At 36.2% G+C, this 25,368-nt stretch overlaps 1 protein-coding gene across 1 annotated transcript; it reads right to left on the reverse strand.

Moving 5' to 3' along the window:
- Positions 1–925: 925 nt before the first annotated feature.
- On the reverse strand, positions 926–23,878 carry LOC132119293 (anoctamin-8-like). The gene is made up of 17 exons (XM_059529132.1): positions 23,381–23,878; positions 19,307–19,417; positions 17,178–17,310; positions 15,973–16,111; positions 14,859–14,955; positions 14,511–14,627; positions 13,910–14,037; positions 13,657–13,818; positions 11,894–12,046; positions 10,926–11,052; positions 10,609–10,664; positions 10,391–10,465; positions 7,248–7,973; positions 4,835–5,026; positions 4,594–4,725; positions 2,401–2,511; positions 926–2,243 (listed from the first exon to the last, which is right to left on the reverse strand). The coding sequence occupies exons 1-17, from the start codon at positions 23,535–23,537 to the stop codon at positions 1,566–1,568; spliced, it is 3,294 nt and encodes a 1,097-aa protein (XP_059385115.1). The 5' UTR covers positions 23,538–23,878; the 3' UTR covers positions 926–1,565.
- Positions 23,879–25,368: the final 1,490 nt, after the last annotated feature.

Genomic DNA, 25,368 nt, shown 5'->3' on the forward strand with positions numbered 1-25,368 from the left:
TGTTTTAAACACATACAAAAGTTTTCATTAACCATATTTGGAACTGCTGCTTGTGAGATCTGTCAGTGTTTGTCTGGAAATAAGGTGCAAGCATCCTCAGCACTACTAGAGGTCGACTGATTGATTGTTTTACAGATTAATCGGCATAGATACACGATGGAATAATCGGTTACTGGCATAAATCCATCGTTTTTCAGGGTTGTGTCATAACCCTCTCACACAAGCGCTTGGCAGTGTGGGTGTTTTGTTGTTATAGTCTTCATATTTTGTTGTTGTTGTTGTGCTGTCTCTTCAGTTTCATTTTCTGTGAAACAACGGCCCGGGACATTGTACGTATGGCTACAAAAATTGGATGGTGCATATACAATACGCGCTTACTATTTGGTGATGAAATGTCTGACCCAAATGTTTAATGTCACGATTTCTATTAGTTTATCTCCGGTCACTTTTATGTATTTGTTAGTCAGCAAAGTTGCATATTTAAAGCTACTGACGTACAGTAAGAAATCAAATTGTTGTTCATGCAGCCAACATATAAACAACACATTTTAATCCAAATTATAAAGGGGATTTCCCATTAAATTACATTATATTTGACCCAAATCGTTGTTTTTTAATATATAATTTAAAAAGTACAGTATATTTTCATTGTTCAGTACAGTGTTTTTTTCTGTTAGAAAGGTCTGCACAGTTTTATTACAATTTTATAACGCTGTCATCTCACGATCAAGTATTGGTTAAGTATTTAATTAAGTATTTTACGAGGTGGCTAATTCATATGAATTCATACGGCTTCACTCATATGATTTTGATCGATTTGTCTAGAAGGTTTTGGGGCGGGTTAGGTATAGGTAAGTCATACAAATTCATACAAATTGTGCAACTCATCAAATACAAACAATTTATCAAAAATCACAAGAAGTTCATATGATTTTGTATGAATTAGCCACATTGTAAAACATGTACAAATTGCTGTGAGATCAGGCTGGAGTGTTATGGTTTTTTTCCTTCAGTGTCCATTTTAAAAACTAGTGGGTGGTTATCGGCCAGTGTGGTCCAACCTAAATAGTTATCTTTAAAATCCATTATCAGTCGACCTCTAGTACTGACTATTACCTGATACGCTCACTTCAGTGAACTGGATGCTAAAACAAAGCACGCAACACGTGCAAAATACACAACGTTAATCTGTGGACCCAGTGTATTCTAAAGCCAAGAATAAACTTCTCTAGTCCGTGTTCTGCTCTGGCTTGAGAACAGTCCACATGACGCAATTTTCATTATTAGCCATGCACACCGTCTGCTTGCAGCCCAATTTTTGGACTTGTGTGTGTACAACAGTGCATGTGCAAGCGATTTTATTACTCCAAAAATAGACGTCAGCTCATTTGTGAAAAGAAATTGTCTGTTGGAAAATTAAGTACACCCGGGCTTTTAGTGAATTCCCCATTATTTTACTAAACAGCTTCCAGGTCAAGTCGTGCACAGCCTCAAAAACATTCCTACTCTCCTGCCCTCAGTGTTACTAAGTAGTTTCTCACACTGTTTTTTAAATCATTTTCTTGTTACATCTTAGGGCCTGATGGATCAGCATGGGATGAGAATCCATTATCCCCATTCTCTCCACAAGGGGATGGGATTTCGTCAGGGACCCCATTGAGGTCGGACTTTGTTGGGGGCTTGTCCTGCAACTGTCCTCCATCCCCTGGTTTTGAAGACTGAGCCCCATTTACACATGCCCCTCCTTCTGATTTCCCAAAGTTAAACAGTTTCCCAGGATTGAAGGACTTGTTAGGTGATTGGGACCTTTCTGCCCTCTCCTGGACTGGAGGAGCTGTCGACACACTGGCCGAAGCCGCCGCTGCCTCCTTTTTGTTCTCAGGTGACTTTAGGAACTTAAAACTGAGGAAACCCGGTAGCTTGGGTTCGTTACCCGTGGGTGACTGCGGGGAACGAGCTGTGCCAGAAGAAAACTTGTTCTGCAGAGGGATGATCTGCTTCAGTTTCATGACATTATTGTTTCCAAGAAGTGAGCTGGGACGTTTGGGTTTTTCCCCACCACCCCCTGGTCTGGATTTGCCACTGTGGCTCTTGTCGTGGTGGTGGTCTCCACCCGAGGAGTCCGAGCGGCCGTCGTCTCGATCACGCCGGGCCTGATAATCTGCCTGGCGCTGCCGCTCCTCCTCCTCACGCTTCCTCCTTTGCTGCTCCTGGAAATGCTGCTGTGCCTGACGCTCATGCTTCTGGAAACACATATACACCAGCAATGAATCCAGTTGCTACCAGAAGGCTAGATGTAGAACGTGTTGTACTGGTTCAACTCAAAAGAGTCTATACCACAGTCCTAATAATATTCAGTTAACTAAATATTGTTTCGGTCAACGGTGGATGGGGGATTACCTTAAACGCCTCTTTGCGCTGAAATTCCAGCTTGGCCATTTCCTCTCCAACCCAGTTGGGGATGTCTGGTATTGCCATATGAATTATATACTTCAGTAGTACTGCAAAGTGCTGTTCACGCGCGGAAAGAGAGTAAGTCAGTTCATTGTCATTCGTGTGCTAGGTCACTGAAAACTGAATACAACTGTTAAAGAGGTCAGTTCAGGAGGAACTTCAGACTTCAGGCATGATTTGAGAAGTGAATAGATAGAGCTACGCTTTACGATTGTACTGGAAGCATAGAAGTAATAATGATAACACTTCTGAAGTAAGTGCAAATGACAAAGCTAATCTCATGTGATTTACTGAGGAATCATTTTTGCCCTGAGGGTCTTATAGAAAGAAGCTTTTCTTCTAAAGGCTGGAATATACTACACGACTTTTCTCTAGATTTGTGCCTGATTTGCAGTCTGGTGCTGAAGTCTGAGCTTTATTTTGGGCAATCAGAACTGACACATTTTACAGAAAATCATGTAGTTTAAACTATACATTGATCTCGAATTGTCTTAATTGAAGGTAAGCATTTCATTCATCCATCCAGTGTTGCATTTTGCTTTGTAGCACTTTAGTCAACTTCTGTAGTATTTCTTACCTCACTACTGTTAGTCAGACTTACCTGCACAATTGACTTCATTTGTATCATGCTTATTTGTTCTAGTGCTTGCTATTTGTTTACATCTCTTCAATAAGCTTGAGAGCTTTTTACTTATATTAGCTGTACTAGTTTTTACTGCTGAGTAACTTAAGCATAAAAATTGTTTATGTTTTTTGCCATATAACCCACCCCTAATAAAGAGCTCTATCAGAGTTATTATAGTAACTCTGATACATAACTAAAGCTGAAACTAAAATTAAAACCCTTAAAAAAAACGTTATAGTCGCCAGGTAGTGTTATTACGTTCGTGAACGAATCGTTCTTTTTGAATGGATCTTTTAGGTGAACGAATCGGTTTTTTGAATGGATCTTTTAGGTGAACGAATCGTTCTCATTCACGTAATCCATTGACTCATATTTTCTCGTACACTGCAATTCCTCCCTCCACAGCAGCGCGGCGCTATAAGCAGCACATGCGCAGATCAGTGAACCGGGTATCTGTGATCTGTTTCATCCTGTCAAAGAGTTACTCAACCTCGAACCAATAGCCTTTAAGTATGAGATGTGACGGAGCATGTGATTTGTTGAATGTAGTGAATGAATACGCCCTTCACTGAACAAGTTTCTTTGAGAGATCTTCTCGTTCGTGAATTTATACATAACTCGTTTGTGAAAGAAATGAATGAGAGTGTTCCGGCGCAGTCAGTCATTTGAATGTCTATCTCGATCAGCAATCAGCCGAAAGCAGATACAATGTGCCGTTTTATACTGTGCTATACTATTTTATATATTCATATTTAGCGTACAAACACAACTCTACGTTTAATCACCGATTTTTGAATATGTAAATGTCTGACCAAACAATTAATTCAATTCAATTCAAGTTTATTTGTATAGTGCTTTTTACGATACAAATCATTGCAAAGCAACTTTACAGAAAATTAAGTTTCTACAATATTTAGTAGTAGCTTATAAGTGGTGATCAGTTTGACATTTTAATTATGCAAGAAAACCTTGCGCTTTGCTCATCTGAACAACTTATTTATACTTTATTTATGTAAATAAGCAGATTACGCATGCATTTCATTAAAGCCAAAATTAGTTTTTTGTCACAAGTAAATATGCTTGTTGCCTTAAGACATAACACATTTCGCTACCTGTTGGTGTATTTATGTAATATGAAGAAATGTCACTGAACGAATCTGAATGAATCATTTTGGTGAACGAACTGAAAATGAATGAATCTCTTGAAAAAAAATCACAATTTCCACTGATTTGCTCATCTGAACAACTTATTTATACTTTATTTATGTAAATAAGCAGATTACGCATGCATTTCCAGGTTGCATGCGTAATCGCAACTTTTATTGAATGTTTTAGCTTAACTTGATTTACTTAAACAACTACAACTAAAACTGAAATAAAAATGGCAAAAACTCTTATAACTTAAGAAAATATAAAAAATATAAACTGATTCATCAAAATAATAATAAAAAACTTACATTATTTGTCTCTCAGTGGTACTAAAATAACACTGGTGTGTATGTACTTGTACGCACCTCTAGGATGACGATGGAGATGATGGCCATCTCAGGACTGAGCCAGGGAAACAGTCTTTGTAGCTGCCCACACTGACCAATCAGATAGCAGTTCACTATGATGGCAATCAGACCCATGGCTTCCATCACTGTCTGTGCAATGACACAGAACTTTTACACAACCTTGTTGTATAAAGACACTCTTTAGAGCAGCATCAGATGAGTATTACAATGTTTTTGAGAGTGCTCAGTGTAGTCTAACCTGCCATTGCCCGATGCTCTGCACCCTCAGGCTGAACGGTCTCTGTGCGCTGGTGCACAGTTTAAACGCGTCGCTCCGGATCTCAATGATATTGTTAATGAGGGCACACATGGCGGCCAGTGGAAAGGCAGAGGAAAAGAGCACCACATATCCAAACTGAACAAACATCTCCTGGTAGTCCTGGAAAGTGTCCTGGAAAGCAGTTTAGGGACATTTTATTCTAGAGGTTTAGAGAGAGTATGTCAGTCAGAAGGATCTGCTTGGCTACTCTCGAACACACATACATTACAGAGACATCTGTGGTAGAGTGCTCTGCTTTAATGTTTAAAATACTACAGAAATGGTATTTTACACTGCTGTTGAAAAATGTGAAAAAATCCTCAAAAACCTTATCAATTTTGAAAACGTCGTGGGGCTTCATTTTTTTATTTTTTTCAATCAATACATTTCAATTCAATAGATTTTTCACATCAACTTCAAAAGAACAGCATTTATTTAATTTATTTATTTTACAATATCAAACCATATAGTCACTTTTGAGCAATTTAATGTGCCCTTGCTATATAAAAGTATTTATTTATTTATTTTTTCTTATTTGTGAACAATCAACTGCTAAACAACTTGGATACACATTCTGAGCATAAACTCAATGTTAGTTTCAGATCCAAATGAAAACATTTTAGCGATGTATTATGTATTAGCAAAAATGTTTAGTCCATTTTAATGGACGATAAATAATTAGGCTTGTTTTAATGATGATGAAGGTCAACCTTGATTTTTTTTTGAAGACATAAAAATTAAAGTGACAGGTCACACAAAAATGAAAATGTTGTCATCATGTACCTCACAGCTCCTTGTCCAAATTGATATTTTTAGTATTTTCTCTCCATACTATATAAGTCAGTGGGGACCTGCATCTGTTTGCTTACCCACATTCTTTAAACTATCTTTTGTTATGTTTAAAAGAAGAAAGAAACTCATTTTTGTTTTGTGGGTGAACGATCCCTTTAAATGAGATTTGAACACTTTCTCATTAAAATGTTAGTTGTTGCTTGTTTTACATTGGGGCTCGAAAGTTTGGGCACCCCTTGCAGAATCTGTAAAAATGTGAATAATTTTCAAAAAATATGCGAGATCATACTAAATGCATGTTATTTTTTTATTTAGTACTGTCCTGACTCGTGAGTAAGATATTGTACATATAAGATGTTTACATTTAGTCCAAAAGACAAAAAAATTGCTGAAATTATTAAAATAACCCTATTCAAAAGTTTTGGAACCCTTGGTTCTTAATACTGTGTGTGGTTACCTGCATGATCCACGACTCTTTCTGTTTTGTGATGGTTGTTCATGAGTCCCTTGTTTGTTCTGAACAGTTAAACTTTTGAGATAAATCTTTTCACACTGAGGACAATTGAGGGACTCAAACACCACTATTAGAAAAGGTTCAAACGTTCACTGATGCTCCAGAAGGAAACAAGATGCATTAAGAGCTGGGGGGTGAAAACTTTTGGAATATGAAGATCAAGGTAAATTGTGCTTCATTTGTGTACCGGGAAACATACTAGTATCTTCTGTTGCTTACGAAGGGCAGAACTAAATGGAAAAAAATTATATTTCAACAAAATAAGAAGATTTGTAAAATAAAATTTGGCCATCTGCATTATGTTCAAAAGTTTTCACCCCCAAGCTCTTAATGCATCTCGTTTCCTTCTGGAGCATCAGTGAATGTTTGAACCTTTTTTAATAGTTGTGTTTGAGTGCCTCAATTGTCCTCAGTGTGAAAAGATGGATCTCAAAATCATACAGTCACTGCTGGAAAGGGTTCAAATATGCAAAGATGCTGGAAAACTGAAGAATCTGCACGACCTTAAAGATTTTTCTGAACAGTTCTCAGTTTAACTGTTCAGAGCAAACAAGGGACTCATGCACAACCATCACAAAACAGAAAGACAGTCGTGGATCATCCAGGTAACCACAGTATTAAGAACTTTTGAATGGGGTTATTTTAATATTTTCAGCAATTGTTTTGTCTTTTATGTACAATATCTTACTCCGGAGTCAGGACAGTACTAAATAAAAAATAACATGCATTTAGTATGATCTCTGTTATTGTTTTAAATTATTCACATTTTCACAGATTCTGCAAGGGGTGCCCAAACTTTCGAGCCCCACTGTAGATGTTTTAATACGAAGGGCAAAAAAAACTTGATTGAGTGCCATGGGCCAAATGTCAATGCTGCATTGTATCCAACTATTTAATATTCCAATGTATTTTACTTTGAAAAATAATTAAGTAAAATATATATATTTTTGAAAATCAAATTCATTTATTGTTTTTACATTTCAATGCAAGTCTAAACAGGAAAGTGAAATCAAGTATGTAAGTAGTAAGTATGGTGTGCCGTCTGACCTGGTATGTCTGCATGCAGCTCTCCATCTCGGCCTGTGTTAACGTGGTGCTGGTTTCTTGCTCCTCAGGAGGATCCATCCACGAATCTCTCTTGGTCTTACTGTCAGCCCTCTCTAAGCTCCGCCCCCTCTTCCTGAGTCTGACTGACGTGTTGTTGTCCACTCCCGCTGGCAGCGGCTCGGCTGTCAGCTCCGCAACCCCGTTTTCATCATCATCATCATCATCACACATCTCGAAAACTGAGGTGGGATCCATGTCCCTCTCCACCATGGTGGGGCTCCCCTCCTCCAGGAAGCTGTCATGCACCGGGCTGACGGTACTTGCAGACTTACGCTCCACCTTCTTAATGAAACTGACCTTCCGTAGCTTCAGGCCGCAGTCGATGAGGCTCTCCGATTCGTTATCTTCTTCACTGTGCCTCTCGCCAGGCTCCTCGTCCACATCCTCATCTGGGACGCCGCAGCCACCGTTCAGACACTTGGGTTCCCGTCTCTCCTCACCCATCTGTGACCCGCGCAGGCCTGTCCCGAGCACGGTGGGATCACTGGGCCACACTTGTGCTCGTCCTGCTGCAAGCCGCCCGTACTTGAGCAGCGCAGACACCAGCAGCTCCCAAATGGCCCTCAGCGTGAGCTCACCCAGTCGGTGCCGCTCAGCCAGGTAGGGCTGCAGGACTTCCTTCATGTTCTGCACAAACTGCCGGATTATCAGCAGTGTGGCCAGCATCTACAGCAACAGGAACACCATCACCTTACAAGACTGAGCAGTGATACAAACTGACTCAGTGGGCCATTTAAAATGTGTTAATATATATATATATATATATATATATATATATATATATATATATATATACAGTATTGTTCAAAATAATAGCAGTACAATGTGTCTAACCAGAATAATCCAGGTTTTTAGTATATTTGTTATTGCTACATGGCAAACAAGTTACCAGTAGGTGCAGTAGATTCTCAGAAAACAAACAAGACCCAGCATTCATGATATGAACGCTCTTAAGGCTGTGCAATTGGGCAATTAGTTGAAAGGGGTGTGTTCAAAAAAATAGCAGTGTGGCATTCGATCACTGAGGTCATCAATTTTGTGAGAAAAAAAAAACAGGTGTGAATCAGGTGGCCCCTATTTAAGGGTGAAGCCAGCACTTGTTGAACATGCATTTGAAAGACTGAGGAAAATTTGTCATTCAAGACATTGTTCAGAAGAACAGCGTACTTTGATTAAAAAGTTGATTTGAGAGGGGGAAACCTATAAAGAGGTGCAAAAAATGATAGGCTCTTCAGCTAAAATGATCTCCAATGCCTTAAAATGGAGAGCAAAACCAGAGAGACGTGGAAGAAAATGCAAGACAACCATCAAAATGGATCAAAGAATAACCAGAATGGCAAAGGCTCAGCCAATGATCAGCTTCAGTATGATCAAAGACAGCCTGGAGTTACCTGTAAGTACTGTGACAGTTAGAAGACGTCTGTGTGAAGCTAATCTATTTTCAAGAACCCCCCGCAAAGTCCCTCTGTTAAAAAAAAGGCATGTGCAGAAGAGGTTACAATTTGCCAAAGAACACATCAACTGGCCTAAACAGAAATGGAGGAACATTTTGTGGACTGATGAGAGTAAAATTTTTCTTTTCGGGTCCAAGGGCCACAGACAGTTTGTGAGACGACCCCCAAACTCTGATTTCAAGCCCCAGTACACAGTGAAGACAGTGAAGCATGGTGGTGCAAGCATCATGATATGGGCATGTTTCTCCTACTATGGTGTTGGGCCTATTAATCGCATACCAGGGATCATGGATCAGTTTGCATATGTCAAAATACTTGAGGAAGTCATGTTGCCTTATGCTGAAGAGGACATGCCCTTGAAATGGTTGTTTCAACAAGACAATGACCCCAAACACACTAGTTAACGAGCAAAGTCTTGGTTCCAAACCAACAAAATTAATGTTACAGAGTAGCCAGCCCAATCCCCAGACCTTAATCCAATCGGGAACTTGTGGGGTGATATCAAAAATGCTGTTTCTGAAGCAAAACTAAGAAATGTAAATGAATTGTGTTGTTAAAGAATCATGGAGTGGAATAACAGCTGAGAGGTGCCACAAGTTGGTTGACTCCATGCCACAAAGATGTCAAGCAGTTTAAAAAACTGTGGTCATACAACTAGATAGTGATTCACAGGATTGCTAAATCCTAGAAACAAAAACGTTTGTGCAAAATAGTTTTGAGTTTGTACAGTCAACGGCAGACACTGCTATTTTTTTGAACACACCCCTTTCAACTAATTGCCCAATTGCACAGCCTTAAGAGCGTTCATATCATGAATGCTGGGTCTTGTTTGTTTTCTGAGAATCTACTGCACCTACTGGTAACTTGTTTGCCACGTAGCAATAACAAATATGCTAAAAACCTGGATTCTGGTTAGACACATTGTACTGCTATTATTTTGAACAATACTGTATATATAGACTAGCGATCAAAAAAGGGTTATTATAAACAACAAAAATTAAAAGCATAAAGAACCTTTGTTGCTTGATATAAAACACATTTTAACTTGACAAACAAAATATACATAAAAAATGTTTTTAGCTAGTTTCTCATTTTCAAGTTGATGTACTGAACTAAAACTGAAATAAAATAAAATGTAATAAAAACTATATAGACCGAACATATCTCAGTGATACTAAAATAACACAAGTTCAACACTTTGTGGTCATTAAGATAATTTTTTTTTTAAAGAAATGTATACTTTAATTCAGCAAGGACCCATTACATTGATCAAAAGTGACAGTAAAGGCATTTATAATGATATTTCAGATAAATACTGTTGTTTGAACTTTATTTTCATCAAAGTATTTCTGAATAGAATAGAAATCAGTTCATTTAAATTCTAATATTATTTAAAAATAATACAGTTTTTACTGTATTTTAGATTGGTGAGCAACTCTTTTCAGAATATGGTGAGATACTGTTTTTAAAATATTAAATATTAAAAGTGAACCCATATTTTGAATGGTAGCATAATATAAATATGCTTTAAATTTGAAGTTTGAAATATATCTATACAGAATGCCTGCAGCTGTGATCTGTGTTTCTGTGGTGTAGTTGTAGTAAGAAGCTCATATGGTCATATATCACCTCTTTCAGACGCTCCATGTCTTTGAGGTAGAATCCAATATAGAAAAGGCTGAGATAAGAATTTACAAACTGAAACTGAGAAAGACAGAGAACATTTCAGGAACAAAACTTGAAATGCCAGTGTAGGTTTAGTAAAAGTTGTTGAATATTTAAAACCCAGTCTGGTTATTAAACATTTTATATATAAATGATTGATTTATTTTTCTCTTGATACTCACAAGAACCATTTTGATGATGAGATTTTTCTCATAGGCACTCTGGAGTCTGTAGTTTTCTGTGGGAAACCGAAGACTCGGACATTAGTATTCACCTCACAGGGGCCTAACAGCTAGCCAGTGTTTATCTTAGCTTCTAGAGGGCTGAGTTCCCAAAATCCAGACCACGATCCATTTCGGCTTTGTTACTTTTTACTACTGACACACTGTGAACCAAAACTTCCTGAGTTTGATGCAGAACTCTGTACTAAAATTCAGTTTTGTTGAATATAGTGTTAGTGAACACTTCAAATAATAACCTCCCACATGTCCTGACTCACCCATGTCATTTAGCCAGCAGGCGATCTTTCTGTACACCTCATCGCACGCCGTCACAGTGATGGCCAACATGATTTTAGGGATGAATCTTGCTACACGTGGAAGCTCCTTAATCCCCATCACAAATTCCTGCCAAACATCTGCTCGTTATAATTGGCATTTCTAATGGCACTGAAGCAGTTGCAATCACTAATATGTAAATCCATTTATTTTTTTAAATCATATATTATGGTCAAACATATGGAAGATCATTTCTGCCACAGGGTATAAAAAAATGCAATCTCACAATGGAGACCTTTTTTTTTGCAATTCTGAGTTTCTATCTCACAATTCTGACTTATAATTCTACATTATAAGAAAAACATCTGAATTGAGAGAAATCACAATTGTAAAAGATAAGCTAAGCTTGCAATTACTTATTTGTTATTCTGTGGCGGAAAATAAATCTGAGATATAAAATCAGAATTGAGAGAAAAGTTTAGAATTGTGTTTCTATTTATCTTCATATCTCATATAAACATTTGTATTTATTTTTATTCTATGGGCTTTAATAGAAACATCATATATACCATATGTTATTATTATTATTATTATCATCATAATTGTGTTTTGTTCCCATGCCATGATGATCATTTATAATGTTTAATGTTAATGTTAAATGTTTTTAACTTTAAAAAAAAATGCTATTTAATGACCTTTTTTTCCTTTCTGCATACCCTTGGCATTTTTTGCAGCAAAGAAACAATGATGTATAATGCACAATGTGTTTATTATTACATCAGCATAACAATATTAGGTTAAAATTTGATATATGAATGTATAAGGCATATTTTGGGTCCTGTTACTTTTCATAATTTAATTATTTTAATCTGCATACATAATAATTAGAAAATGTTGAAAAATAGGCTGTCTGACGGCAGGACACGTCAACTACCAAAGATCAGTGTGTGTGAGAAAGTGTGTAACTCACCTGAAGCTCAAAGCAGACAAGCATGGCCAGAAATACAAAGCAAAGGCATAATATACAGACAGGAAAGCTGACCAGCCATCTGAACACCCTCCTCCTCCACGGTGGGTAATAAAACTCTTCACAGCCCGTCACTGGGCTGCACCGCTTTACACCCTGAGCCGAGGAGCAAGAGAGAAAAATCATTTAAAGAGCATGCATCAGATGCCATTACTAAGGCCAGCGATTTAATGCTGCAATTTAGTGCAGTTAATTTAGGAAAAAATAAAGCATTCAAAAGATTAAGACCTGTACATCATGTTACACTGCATGCAGTAGCTTAGTGACGAACATGATGCTGGACGACGACTGACTGAGCCTTAGAAAGCAATTATATGCTCCTAAAATTCAAGATAACAAGGTAAAATGTATGGGTTTTTGTCTTTATTACTGGTTTTGTCTTTTTGTATGTTTATTACAGTATATTATATAAATTTGCAATAGCATATGAGCAAAAGAGCATTTTTTTTCTCTCAAATATCTGAACAAGATAAAATATCTGCTAAAAACTGTCTGTTTTGCGATCAAAATCAATGGTTTTCAACAAAACGAATGAGCGAATGATTCAGTGACCCATTCCTAAAGACTGTCACTTGATTCATTTCTGAATGAATCAGCAGTTTGAACGAATCATTGGAATGAAGGACTCACTTACTATGGGTTTTAGTCTCATATTTAGAGTATCATTTCTTTTTTTATTTTTTAAACATTAAATGGTTAGTTCATCCAAAAATTAAAATGATGTCTTTAAAGGGATAGTTCAGCCAAAAATGAAAATTGTGTCATTAATAACTCATCCTGATGTCGTTCCAAACCCATAAGAACATCGTTCATCTTCAGAACACAAATGAAGATATTTTTGATGAAATCTGAGAGCTCTCTGACCCTCTCATCAACAGCAACGCAACTGTAATATTCCCAGGTCCAGAAACATACTGTAGTAAAGACATCGGTAAAACAGTCCATGTGACATCAGTGGCTTAAATTACATTTTGCGAAGCTACAAGAATACTTTTTGAGCAAAGAAAAAAAGAGATAATGACTAGATTCAACAATTCTGCTCCCCCGAGTTACCGTCCTCTGCCTTTTTAGAGAGTATCACAGTGCATATGAACGCTTTCCCTTAAGTGTAAACAACACTTATTACGCAGATTACGTTCATGTGCGTGATGTTCATGTGTTCAGATTACGTTACATGCGTTCATGTAATCTCCAAAATGGCAGAAGATGTAACTCAGAGGAGAATTATTGTTGAATAAATTACGTTATTTTTGTTTTCTTTGCACGCAAAGTATTCTCGTAGCTTCGCAAAATTGAATTTGAGCCACTGATGTCACATGGACTGTTTTACCGATGTCTTCACTAAGTTTCAGGATCTGGGAACTTTAGTTTCGTTGCTGTCTGTGGAGGGTCAGAGAGCTCTTGGATTTCATTAAAAATATCTTAATTTGTGTTCTGAAGATGAACGAAGATCTTAAGTGTTTGGAACGACATGAGGATGAGTAATTAATGACAGAATTTTTTTGTGGGGGGGGGGGGGTTATCCTTTTAATATCCATTTATTATAATTATATATGCCATAATATATCAAAACACAATGATGAGTTTAAATAATGATTTGTGGATAATTTCTGAGCCAAAATTGATGTGCAATTAATATGCAATTATTTCTATTAATGATTTATATAATTAAATTTTTATTTTGAATTGCTTGCCGTAGTCGTTACCCTGAACTGGGGTCTGGGCTCCTCCAGTGACTCAGCTGGGGTGTCCAGTGTACCCCACTTATAGGCGAGCTCTGCCCCTCTGCGTTTCCAGTGCTCCAAGAACAACGTGGCCCACACCACATTAAAGAGAGCAAACACCACACAACAGATATCCCTGCTGGTCTAAGAGCATAGTGACAGAAATATCAATCAAACCAACAATAGTAGCGACTCCTGGAACAGAGTGAAGTAGTCACTTTGTGTGGTTTAATACCTGATCTGATTCTGTGAGCATCCACAATACAAAGCCAATGACGGCTGGATACAACATGGAAGTGGTGTAGAACCCCAGCCAGGCGAAGTACATGGCAGTCTTCACTCCAAAATAATCACAAATATCATCTAACAAAACAAATCATTCAAGTATCTAAGTGGGGCTGCAGCAACAAAACATAATCGGGAATAAAACATTCAACAGCCAATTTGTTTTTTGAGGAATCGATCACATATATAGTAGGACTGGAATAATTTGGAATAAAATATACATTTTGATAAATTAATCATTGATAGACATTAAATGTATGTTTTGAAATTCACAAGTACTTGTATTTTAAAATTCTATGTAAAAATGTATAAAAACGATTATTTTTCCAATAATACAGAATGTTTTTAATAATGCAACAGTAGCCTATTCTTTTTTCAATACAACATAAATGTGCTTAATTAAAATCACAAAAACAAGAGTAGGGATCAAAATGGTCAAAAATGGGAAACCATCTTAAGAGCAGCTGGGTTGTCAGAAACATTATTATCTAAATTCTTTTTCAATTCTAAAATAACAACAAATGGAAAAGAATGCTATAGTCACTACTGACCCAGTGGCTGTTTTTCACACAAGGCCTGCACCCATGACTTCATCAGCTGTCCCAGAATCCTCTGCTCATGAAGCGGGAAGACTTGCTGGATCACACCTCGTGCCCTCAGCTCAGGAACTGGAACAGACACACACAGTTCATGCTCACTAACACACACACACAACATGAACAGCTATTCAAAGCTTTGGTAAAACGTCTCCTTCCAGAAATGTTCACTACGTCTGTCACCAACAACACATAAAGCCTCAGCCTGCAGACCATCGAGATACTGAGCTGTATATAAATACTGTACATACAGGCCACTGGCACAGATCAGGGCTCTCAGGAGGTCTGAGGTGAAGGACTCACTGATTGGCTGCCCTTCCAGGAAGTGGATGTTGTGAAGGGCCTCCCCGTGTTTAGCTCTGAGATTGTCCAGCCAGTATTTGATTATACTTTGACGTTCCTGTGATACGCAAAAGAACAAGGTTCAATCTACAATAATGTTCATGTGAAACAAAGTGTACAACACAACTCCATGTCGATGTCTTTGAGGTGGCACTACTTTTCAATTTAACATATGATTTATTTATATATTATTATGGTATTTATAAATATTTTTTCAATATTTTTTGTAAAGTTTTATTTTATGTTTTAATTATTATTATTTTTTTTTACTTTTGTTATGTACTTCTGTTATAAAAAAAATAAGATTGTAATTTTAGTTTTAGTACTAAAAACTTTCAAAAAGTACAGTGTTTCTGTATGTTATTATATTTTAGCTAAGAAATATTTTTTATATATTTAATATAATTTACCAGTTTAGTGATATTGCAAAATATAAATTGTGTAATTATTATTTTTTAAGTTTATTTGTGCTGTACAACTTTTACACATTTATATATATATATATATATTAGTGATGTCACATCTAAAAGTTTTTGTTTATATAATATATGCGTGTGTGCTGTATATTTATTATGTATCTATAAATACACAAACATACATGCATATATTTAAAAGAAATTACATTTATATAAATATTTATATTCACATAATTTATATTACATATCAATATTTTATATATAAACAAAACATATTTTTCTTAAATATATACATGCATGCGTGTGCATTTATATATTCATATTAAATACACAGCACACGCGCACATATTATATAAACAACATTTTTATTTTAGATGCGATTAATCGTTTGACAGCACTGATATATATATAAAGCTGTTTTGTTGACATAAATGAATGTATTTGTGTTCAGTGATATTAAATAATAATTTTTACTTGAATAAAACCAGTTTATTTAGATGTTACCATTTTAGGTTACTACTTCTTTTTACTGTATGCAATTCCAAATGTAATAACTTTTTGTCCGTTTAAATGAGATGTCATCAGCAGTCTTGATAACAAAGGGGAAAAAACAAACTTAATGCTGTATCAAAACCTTTACGCTCAATATTGTGAAGGACCTGTGAGGTGAAGAAACAGAGTTCACTCTCAATGTTCTCATAGATGTAATCTTCCTCACAGGAGAAACTGCGAGAGCCGCCACCAAACTCCAGCTTCACAGATCTCTTCAGCCCCATCTCTTCAGCCCCTCGTAAAAGACTGACCACACGAGAAAAACATAGATCAGCAGAGTCAAACTCAACCAGGAACAATAATAAAGCACAGAAGAAATGTAACTGTACAGTAGCATTAAAAATGTTGGTGTCAGAAGATTTTTTTTTTTCAAATCAATACTTTTATCAAGCAAGAATGCATTAAATTCAGTGTTAGTTTTGTATCATTGAGATACTATTGTAGTTTCAGTTTTGAATTTTATTCTATTTTTATATTTTATGTTTTCATTTACTTTTAAAGTTGTATATTTTAATAATTTTTATTAGTTTGTTACTTTTATAGTTTGTATAATAATACAGTTTATATGATATGATATATAATTATAATTTGTCTATATAGTTTTATAAAAAATAGTAATTTTTGTCATTTTAATACATCACGTTAAACTAAATTCAAATGAGAAACGTTGATTTGTTCACTAGCTGAAATTAAATAAGCCTTTTTTTATTTAAGTTAACATTTATTTAAAGAAATGTTTTTTTTATACATTTAGTAACCTTGATTAAATTGATCACGTCACACTAAAAGCTTTTTCTTAATTGTCATAAAACTTTTGTCAGAAAAATGTATATTTCAAACATTAAAAATAAAATCTAACTTTTTACAAAAATATTGGGCAGCACAACTGTTTTCAACAATGATAATAATCAGAAATGTTTCGAGAGCAGCAAATCTGCATATTAAAATGATTTCTGAAGGATCATGTGACACTGAAGACTGGAGTAATGAAGCTGTGATCACAGAAATAAATATATTCGTATAAAAACACTTAAATTTCTAATCATATTTCACAATATTACAGTTTTTTTAATCAAATAAATGCAGCCGTGGTAAGCATTATAGCCTTCTTTCAACAACCAACCCCAGTAATTTGAACATAAGTGTATTTCATAAACTGTCTTGATTCAATGAGCTCCCATAATGTCCACAAATTCTCATCATATTGGTGTCATCTTAAGTGGCATACATGATAATGACATCAGCATCACCTGAAGAAACCTTCATAAACATAGGATATCAAACTAAAGGAAAGATAAAAGCTCCCTCTCACTTTTCGTATGTGGCCGTGACGAAGAAGGCGTACATTCTGGTGTGTTTGTGATGTCGGATCTGAATAATGAGCTCTGGGATGCCGAGCCGTATGTGGTTCAGAAGCCAGAGCAGCGTGTGGTCATCTGTGGTGTCTGTACAGAGACAACAATAACAATAATGACCAGTATGGTATTTATTACACTGAGACACAGTTGCTAATGGATTTTTTCTATTTACACATACAGTAAGAACTACAGGAGAACTTCTCACAGATATTTTCCATCTAACTAACAGCATGTAAATTTGTTCTTAAAGGGATACTCCACCCCAAAATTAAGATTTTGTCAGTAATCACTTACCCCCCTGTCGTCCCAAACCCGTAAAAGCTTTGTTCATCTTTGGAGCACAATTTAAGATATTTTGGATGAAAACCGAGAGGCTTGTGTCTGTCCCATAGACTGTCAAGTAAGTTACACTGTCAAAGTCCAGAAAAGTATGAAAGAAGTCGCCAGAATAGTCCATCTGCCATCAGTGGTTCAACTGTAATGTTATGAAGCGACGAGAATACTTTTTGAACTTGAAGAAAACAAAAAATAACGACTTTATTCAACAATTCGTCTCCTCTATGTCTGTCCGCATCACCGTAGCGACATTTTATAGAATCGTCCCCTTGGAATTATAAGGTTCTATATGACATTTTGGTCAAAATTGAGTTATTCACGTATTCTTATTCAGTGACAACTTATTTATATTATGTGATAGATTTTTTAATGTTCTGTACATTTTGGGACTTTTTATTTAAATAAACAACAAAGTTGTATCTATACAGTCGAATGGAATGCAAAAACGTTGAAGCTCAAAATCTAAAAACTACTCGGAATGCAGATAGAATACACGTAGAAACAGCACATCCTTGTGGCGTGGCTGACACAGAAGAGTGTAGGCAGTTTATGAAAGTGTCGTCACATGCAGCCAAGTATGGTGACCCATACTCAGAATTTGTGCTCTGCATTTAACCCATCCAAAGAGCACACACACACACAGAGCAGTGAACACACACACACACTGTGAACACACACCCGGAGCAGTGTTCATCATTTATGCTGCAGCGCCCGGGGAGCAGTAGGGGGTTCGATGCCTTGCTCAAGGGCACCTCAGTCGTGGTATTGCCGGCCGGGGACTCGAACCCACAACCCTAGGGTTAGGAGTCTAACGCTCTAACCACTAGGCCTCGACTTCCCAAATACCGTATTTTCCGGACTATAAGTCGCACTTTTTTTCATAGTTTGGCTGGTCCTGCGACTTATTTATCAAAATTAATTTGACATGAACCAAGAGAAATGAACCAAGAGAAAACATTACCTTCTCCATCCGTGAGAGGGCGCTCTATGCTGCTCATTGCTCCTGTAGTCTACCACTGAGCAGCGTAGAGCGCCCTCTCGCAGCTGTAGATGGTAATGTTTCCTCTCAGTTCTTGGTTTTAAATAAATGCGATTTATAGTCCAGTGCGACTTATATATGTTTTTTTCCTCATCATGACGTATTTTTTGACTGATGCGACTTATACTCAGGTGCGACTTATAGTCCGAAAAATACGGTAGCTTTTATGTGATGTGGAGAGAAACAGAGGAGACAAATTGTTGAATAAAATCATTATTTTAGTTTTATTCACGTACAAAAAGTACTCTCGTTGCTTCATAACATTACGGCTGAACCACTGATGGCAGATGGACTATTCCGTGTAGCTTTTACGGGTTTGGAAGGACATGGGGGTAAGTGATTACTGACAAAATTTTTTTTTAGGGTGGAGTATCCCTTTAACCTTGTTAAAATGTTTGCTAAATTTCTTAAATATACAAATAATTATGCATTACAAATAATTATGCATTAATAAATAATAAACATCAATAAAACAATAAATAATAATTGTGCATTATATATTTCTTCTCGCATATTTGTGGAATATGTTACCTACATGTACTGTGGTGGTATTACACTACATATATATTATATTAATATTTATATCACGGTAATAAAAGATCACCAAATTCAAAAACTGTACCAATGCAATATCATAGCATTATTTGAAAAATATATTTTAATTATTTATTCTGTGTTTTTTTAAGAAATATAAAATGAAAGAGACACCTGGAAACGTCATAAGGACATCACAGTTCTCTGTGGGCACCGTCTTCATCCAGGATTTATGGGACATGATGTGTCTCCCAGCCTGCAGCAGCCGCTTCCCGAATAATTTATCTGAGAAACACAACAATATTAAATACTCTTCATTCCCCTTGAAATATGAGAAGAAGACAGAACTGAATGCTCCAGCGCTGGGGTCCTGCCTAGAGGCACATTTCACAAAAATTCTTTCCTAGTGGTTGGAACATTTTTATTAGTGTTTAAATCAGTTTCAGAGTCAAATTGATGCATATATTTGGAGTAACTATTTAGAGACTCAAATGCATTTTACAACAAGTACACAAGAGGTTCTGGTCAGTGGGACACAGTCTATATAATCTAACACAATCTCAGCTCGCTATCCAGCACTTTACTAAAGAATCTGCTAGAGAAATAAGTTTAGCATTAATTATCCCTATCACCAAATAAATACCAGTGCTTGATATTTGCAGTAATAGCTTTTAGATAATGAGATGTATCAATAATTTCATGAGAAATTAATTCCTAATTTGTTATATTTATTGCAAGATAACTGTAAAAAACATAATATGTTCTTAAATAACGTATGCGTCATAATTGGATTAGATTTTATAAAAGGTTATTTTCATCGGGGGGTTTAATTTAACATTTATTGGACCATCATTTGTGTTACCCTGACAGTATTTTGTGTTTGCTAATGCTGTGTATGTATGTTTATTAGTCTTTGCTTATGAAAAGTCCGTTTTTATGAGTTTCACGTCATAATGTAGCTTCTATAGCAAGAAATAGTTATGATAGTAATGTAATAGTAATAGTTATGATTACGTAATTAACGTAATGAGAGTTTTTTTATATTCAGCATGTGTGCACTTTCGCTTAACGTAATCAGCATTGTTTATGTTCAGTAGACAGCGCGCGCATGCAGAAGGAAAACAACGCTCATTACGTTAATTACGTTTTTGGATACTCTCCAAAATGGCAGAAAACGGTAGCTACTGACTAAGTTATGTTATTACTGTTTTCATTGTGCACAAAAAGCATTCTCGTAGCTTTGTGAAATTGCGGTTTAACCACTGTTGTCACATGTACTATTTTACCGATGTCTTTGCTACTTTTCTGTGGTTATATCTTTGCTGTTTATGGAGGGTCAGAGAGCTCTCAAATTACATCAAAACTATCTTAAATTGTATTCCGAATATGACTTACGGGTTAGGAACGACATGAGGGTGAGTAATTACTGACAGAATTTTTTGTGTGTGTGTGAACTATCCCTTTAAATGGAACATAAAAGAAGAGATTTGGAGATTTTTTTTTTTTCCATACAAAGGAAGTCAGTGGACTCAAACCCCAAAATATATTTTATAAATAATATAATATATTAATAATGCCTAAAACAATAACACAGTATATTTAACTTTAAGTGAATTTTCCTTTCTTTTTCTTTCCCTGTCTTATCCAAACACAAGACAAGTCAGAACAGATGGCTTTACTACATTGTCTGAAGTAAAGCAGCATCATCAAACTCATAACACATGTCACTAGTAGACACATGTAATCTGGCCAGTCATCAGTCAGAGCTCACTGGCTCGGTTTCTTAGAACTCTCTAAGCTTTATTTTTACTCGGTGTGTAAAGCCGAATGCAGAAGTGATGCCATGCTGTCATAATGCAACACATTTCCAGCCCAGGATCAGTTAAAGAGAAGACAGCAATTAGACGTACAGAGAAAACACTTTACAAATAATAAGCAATGAAATCTGTGAACTTCTTAATGGAGGCTACACAATCCAAGGCAAATCCTCTCCATTTCTGTATTCTTTTCAAACGCTGCAGTGATTTCCCACTGTAAGTGCACGTCTGCTGTCAGAGGGATCATCAGGGCCGGACATTAAGAAGTGCTACAAACGTTTATTCCAAAATGAAAGGGTGCTGATAATGAAAGTACTGCAAAAAAGCAGTATTTCACACTGCTGATGAGCCGAAAACACATAGCCAGTGAAGCATTTACTGCATGGTCAGGTATGGAGCCAGACTGTGGTGGACAACAATAATACAAAAAGTGATATATATTAATATATTAATATATATTAATATTAATATATTGATATATATTCAATTAAATGAGCAAAAAAAAAAAAAATATATATATATATATACAAATGTTATATAAAGGTTTCTAGTATTTTGTGTGTTTTATCTCTCAGCCCTTAAAAGTGCCAGACAGGAATGGCGGAAAAGGTACTTCAGATGCCATCTGAGAGTGACAAGTTATAACATTTCTGCATCTGTTCCTGAGGACTAAACCTGCTAAACTTTCTTTACGGCAAAATTTGAATAGAAAAAGAACATTCAGCCTCTTATGCTTAATGTTTTTTACATCTAATCTGGAGTCTGTTGTATTTGTTTATGAACGTGAGAAACATAGCTATAACTACAGCTATGAAATGTAAGCATTTGTCATTTGGAAACACTGGAGTTGAAACAGGAGATCACTAGCTGTTAAAGACAGCTGTAAACTTTCACAGAGAGTTCTTCTGCGAGGAAGCTAGCAATCTCAAAACTTATTGGCTTAGGTTTGCCATAAACCAACATAATGCAGTATGTGTAAGAGAGGGGAAAAAAATAATAATTTAAACCTATGTTTGATGCACTCTCAGAAAAAAAGGTACAAAAGCTGTCACTGGGACAACCTCTTCAAAAGTTACAAATATGTAGCTACATTTTAGGTATACTTACATGCACTCTTTAGGGGCAAAATTAAGTAGAAAAGTGTACATTTTGAAAAGGTGCATCAAATCATCACAAACCATCCTATTCTCTTAATCATTGGAAGAAGACACTTTAAGCAAGATGCTGTTATACTAATTTTAGTTCATTAAACAAGTGTTTACAGCAGTGAGAAAACAGCAGTTAAGAAAGCATCTGATCATAGCGATGTGGTTATGTTTGCATGAGCTCTGAAATTCAGCACTCCGGTGACAACGTCACATTTCTTTATATAGTACTTTATGCAAAAAGATTGCTATGAGGAGCATCTCAACATTACAAACTTTTATTGGAAAAGTGAATAAAAATCAGAAACAAAGAAGAAGGTTCAAGATTGTGTTCTTAACGGCTTCAGAGAAGCAAGGAACTACAATGAAGCATTGCAAATGACTTGAATCAAATAAAAAAACAAACTATTAATGCAAAATTTTTGGTTCTATTTATACAAAATTTTAAACTCTTTGCAAAACTTGTGCACATGTGTGTGTGTATAAATATATATATATATATATATATATATATATATATATAAATATAACACATACATCACAGAGACGTCTATTAGACTATTTACATCTTCAAGACCTATTTTTTGAATGTTTGTTCATCTGCAATCCATTGGACGTTTTCTATATCAGATGTCAAATAGACGTTTAGAAGATGTCTTTAAGATGTTTATGATACTGAATGTAAGTAAAATACTGATGTTTGTCCACAGCTGAAAACACACATCTGGGTTGTTGTCGTCTACATGTAGAAGACACTAATGCTTCGACTTCCAAAAAAAAAAAAAAACTATCATCAGTTGCACATGGCGAACAAAGACAACCAGAGTGATGATGATAAAGGTCCCAATGCAGTTGGACTAAATATCAGCACTCTTAAAACAGCGTTCATCCTAACAGATTTGAGGATCAGAACTAACTGCCAAAACATCAACAGTTTCACCAAACAGAAAATAAAAGCATTTCAGACAACTTAAACCTGCCCAAAGGCCCGTGAAAAATGACTAATGGTGTGCAAAAAGTAGCGCATGGCCCATATTATGTAGACTACAGCTCCATCTGAATGATGCTGCCGCATCATGACCTTCTACAGGCCACAAACACATCAGCAGGGAGAGCTGGATGCATGTATCCCGGCTCTGGAATGGGCATAAGGGGCAGACAGCATAACAAAGCGCCGCATTGTTCATTCTGCCCGAAGGATATGCCTACTGGTCTGCCCCTTATGCCCACTCTGCTCTCGCGTCACATCCACCTGTCCCGTCAGTATCCACCCTATCCGGACTCACCCAAAATGCCAGCTGATGTAGGCTGAGGATCAGCGCTGTGCTGCTGCTGCTCTGGCCGCTCCGGGTCTCCCTGCGCCCGGTGTCTGTGCCGCGAGCTCTCGCTGTCGCTGCTGCTGCTCGCCGGTGATGCAGCAGCGGCCGTCGCCGTGTCGGGCATCACGCTGCCGCCGCTTCAGCGGGGAATGGGTGTAGAAATGGGGCAAGTGTGTGTGTGGGTACACACCGGCTGGGTTAAATGAAGGTGAGGGTAAAGTGAAGGTTGTTGTGAGTCATCCTGTTCGGGGTGCGAGAAGAGACCAACCGCGGCGTGAGGAGGAGTACTATGGTGGAGGAGAGGAGGGACAAAGAGGAGAAGAAATACACCGCCTCTCTCTCTGTCTGCTTTCAAACACTCAGATCCAGACTGCCACCCTCTCATAGCAGACATGCATTGGCTGGCCGACCTCAGCAGGAGTGTTGTATCGATGTGAACAGTACATTAGAAATCAAACCTCAGCATTTAGAATGTCCAAACTCTTTTAGGCTGAAGCTTTTTCAGAGATTTGCTGACTTATGTATCCTATATGAGTTTCAATATATTACCATATTATTTATGTGTATATTTTTGCCAAAAGGTTCACAGTAAAAATGATTTTTTCAAGTTGTTAATAAAACGATCATTGGATGTTTTGCAAAGAAAATACTACTTAAGTCTTTCTACTTAAAAATTTCATGCTTAATTCATCTTGCAGTTTCTGTGTAGCCTAATATGCAAGATTTATTTTTGAATGAACATGTTTTAGCCTTATGCATTTTTTCCACTGGAACCTGCAGTGAGTGTACTATAAGTATGGTCTTAAATGCAAAAATGTTTATTGCATAATCTTTTTATCAACATTTTTATTTGTTTATATAAATGTATGCCAAATAATTAAAATCGAAATAGTCCTGCAAGGTCTACAAGTACAAATATTACATAGTCACCCTCTCCCAGTTAATATGAGTTCATAAAAGATTATAAAACAGTTACAAATGCTGTTTAAACTATTTTTAGCATGTCAGAATAATTTACAGTAAAACTGCTATTAATTGCATCGGCACCATTGGTTACATTACTTACCCAATCCTTGCATAAATGTTCGAAAAAGAGTATTTGTGAACATATTTCTTCCCGAGGGACTAAAATGAGACACATACTGTCTGAAAGGATGAAGCAGGGTATTATTTATTAATTGATGCAAAAAATATCTTCCTTGCTGAATATTTCAGAATGGCTTAACTATGAAGGTGATCTATTATACATCTCTGTGAACAAAAAAGCATATTGAAGGCATACAATGGGGATTTTCTCCATAATCCAGGCAGATCTAGTCGAGAATAATTATTCCCATACAGTCTAAAATGTGATTTATATTTAAACGGTGATTTATATTAACATTAACCTCATTTTGTTTTATTTAAATACCGTTCTGTGTTCAAATTGCTGAAAGATATTATAAATAAGTGTGCAATAAACACAGTTGTATATTGTCTGTAAATGTCACAACACATTTTCGAACGATCTCATTACCACAAATGAATCTGAATGCACTAAAATAATAAAAAACACTGCATTTTTTTGATGAATAGAATAGGCCTGTAAAAAAGATCTGATCATCAGATGTTAGATTTGATCATTAGATGAAATAGCTTTCACAAGCAATCACCTCAGTTTACAGTAAACCAAGCAATAATCATTTTTGCTTACGCATCAAACTTATTGCTTAAACATGCACTCTTCACAACCACACTCCCATTAAAAAAGCCAAAGGAATTATAAAATGTTGCATGAAGTAGGCTAAATCACACATTTGAAGATTATTCATTTTTAAATATGTAATTTTAAATATGCATGCAATTTTAGAGCAGCTTTATAAGGTGTCATTATGTGCCAAATAAATGATTTAAAAGAAAAATAATAATTCAGAATTCTAAATCAATTTATTGTTAATTGTATTTGCAAGTGCAAG

Source organism: Carassius carassius, chromosome 38 (genome assembly GCF_963082965.1).
Source record: "Carassius carassius chromosome 38, fCarCar2.1, whole genome shotgun sequence".
NCBI lineage: Eukaryota > Metazoa > Chordata > Actinopteri > Cypriniformes > Cyprinidae > Carassius > Carassius carassius.

Excerpts from the sequence above, each read along its gene's own strand:
- LOC132119293 (XM_059529132.1), bottom strand. The coding sequence starts at position 23,537 with ATGCCCGACACGGCGACGGCCGCTGCTGCATCACCGGCGAGCAGCAGC. Across the intron at positions 19,418-23,380 it reads TACATCAGCTGGCATTTTGG|ATAAATTATTCGGGAAGCGG; the intron begins GTGAGTCCGGAT and ends TGTGTTTCTCAG. Across the intron at positions 4,726-4,834 it reads AGAGCATCGGGCAATGGCAG|ACAGTGATGGAAGCCATGGG; the intron begins GTTAGACTACAC and ends GTCATTGCACAG.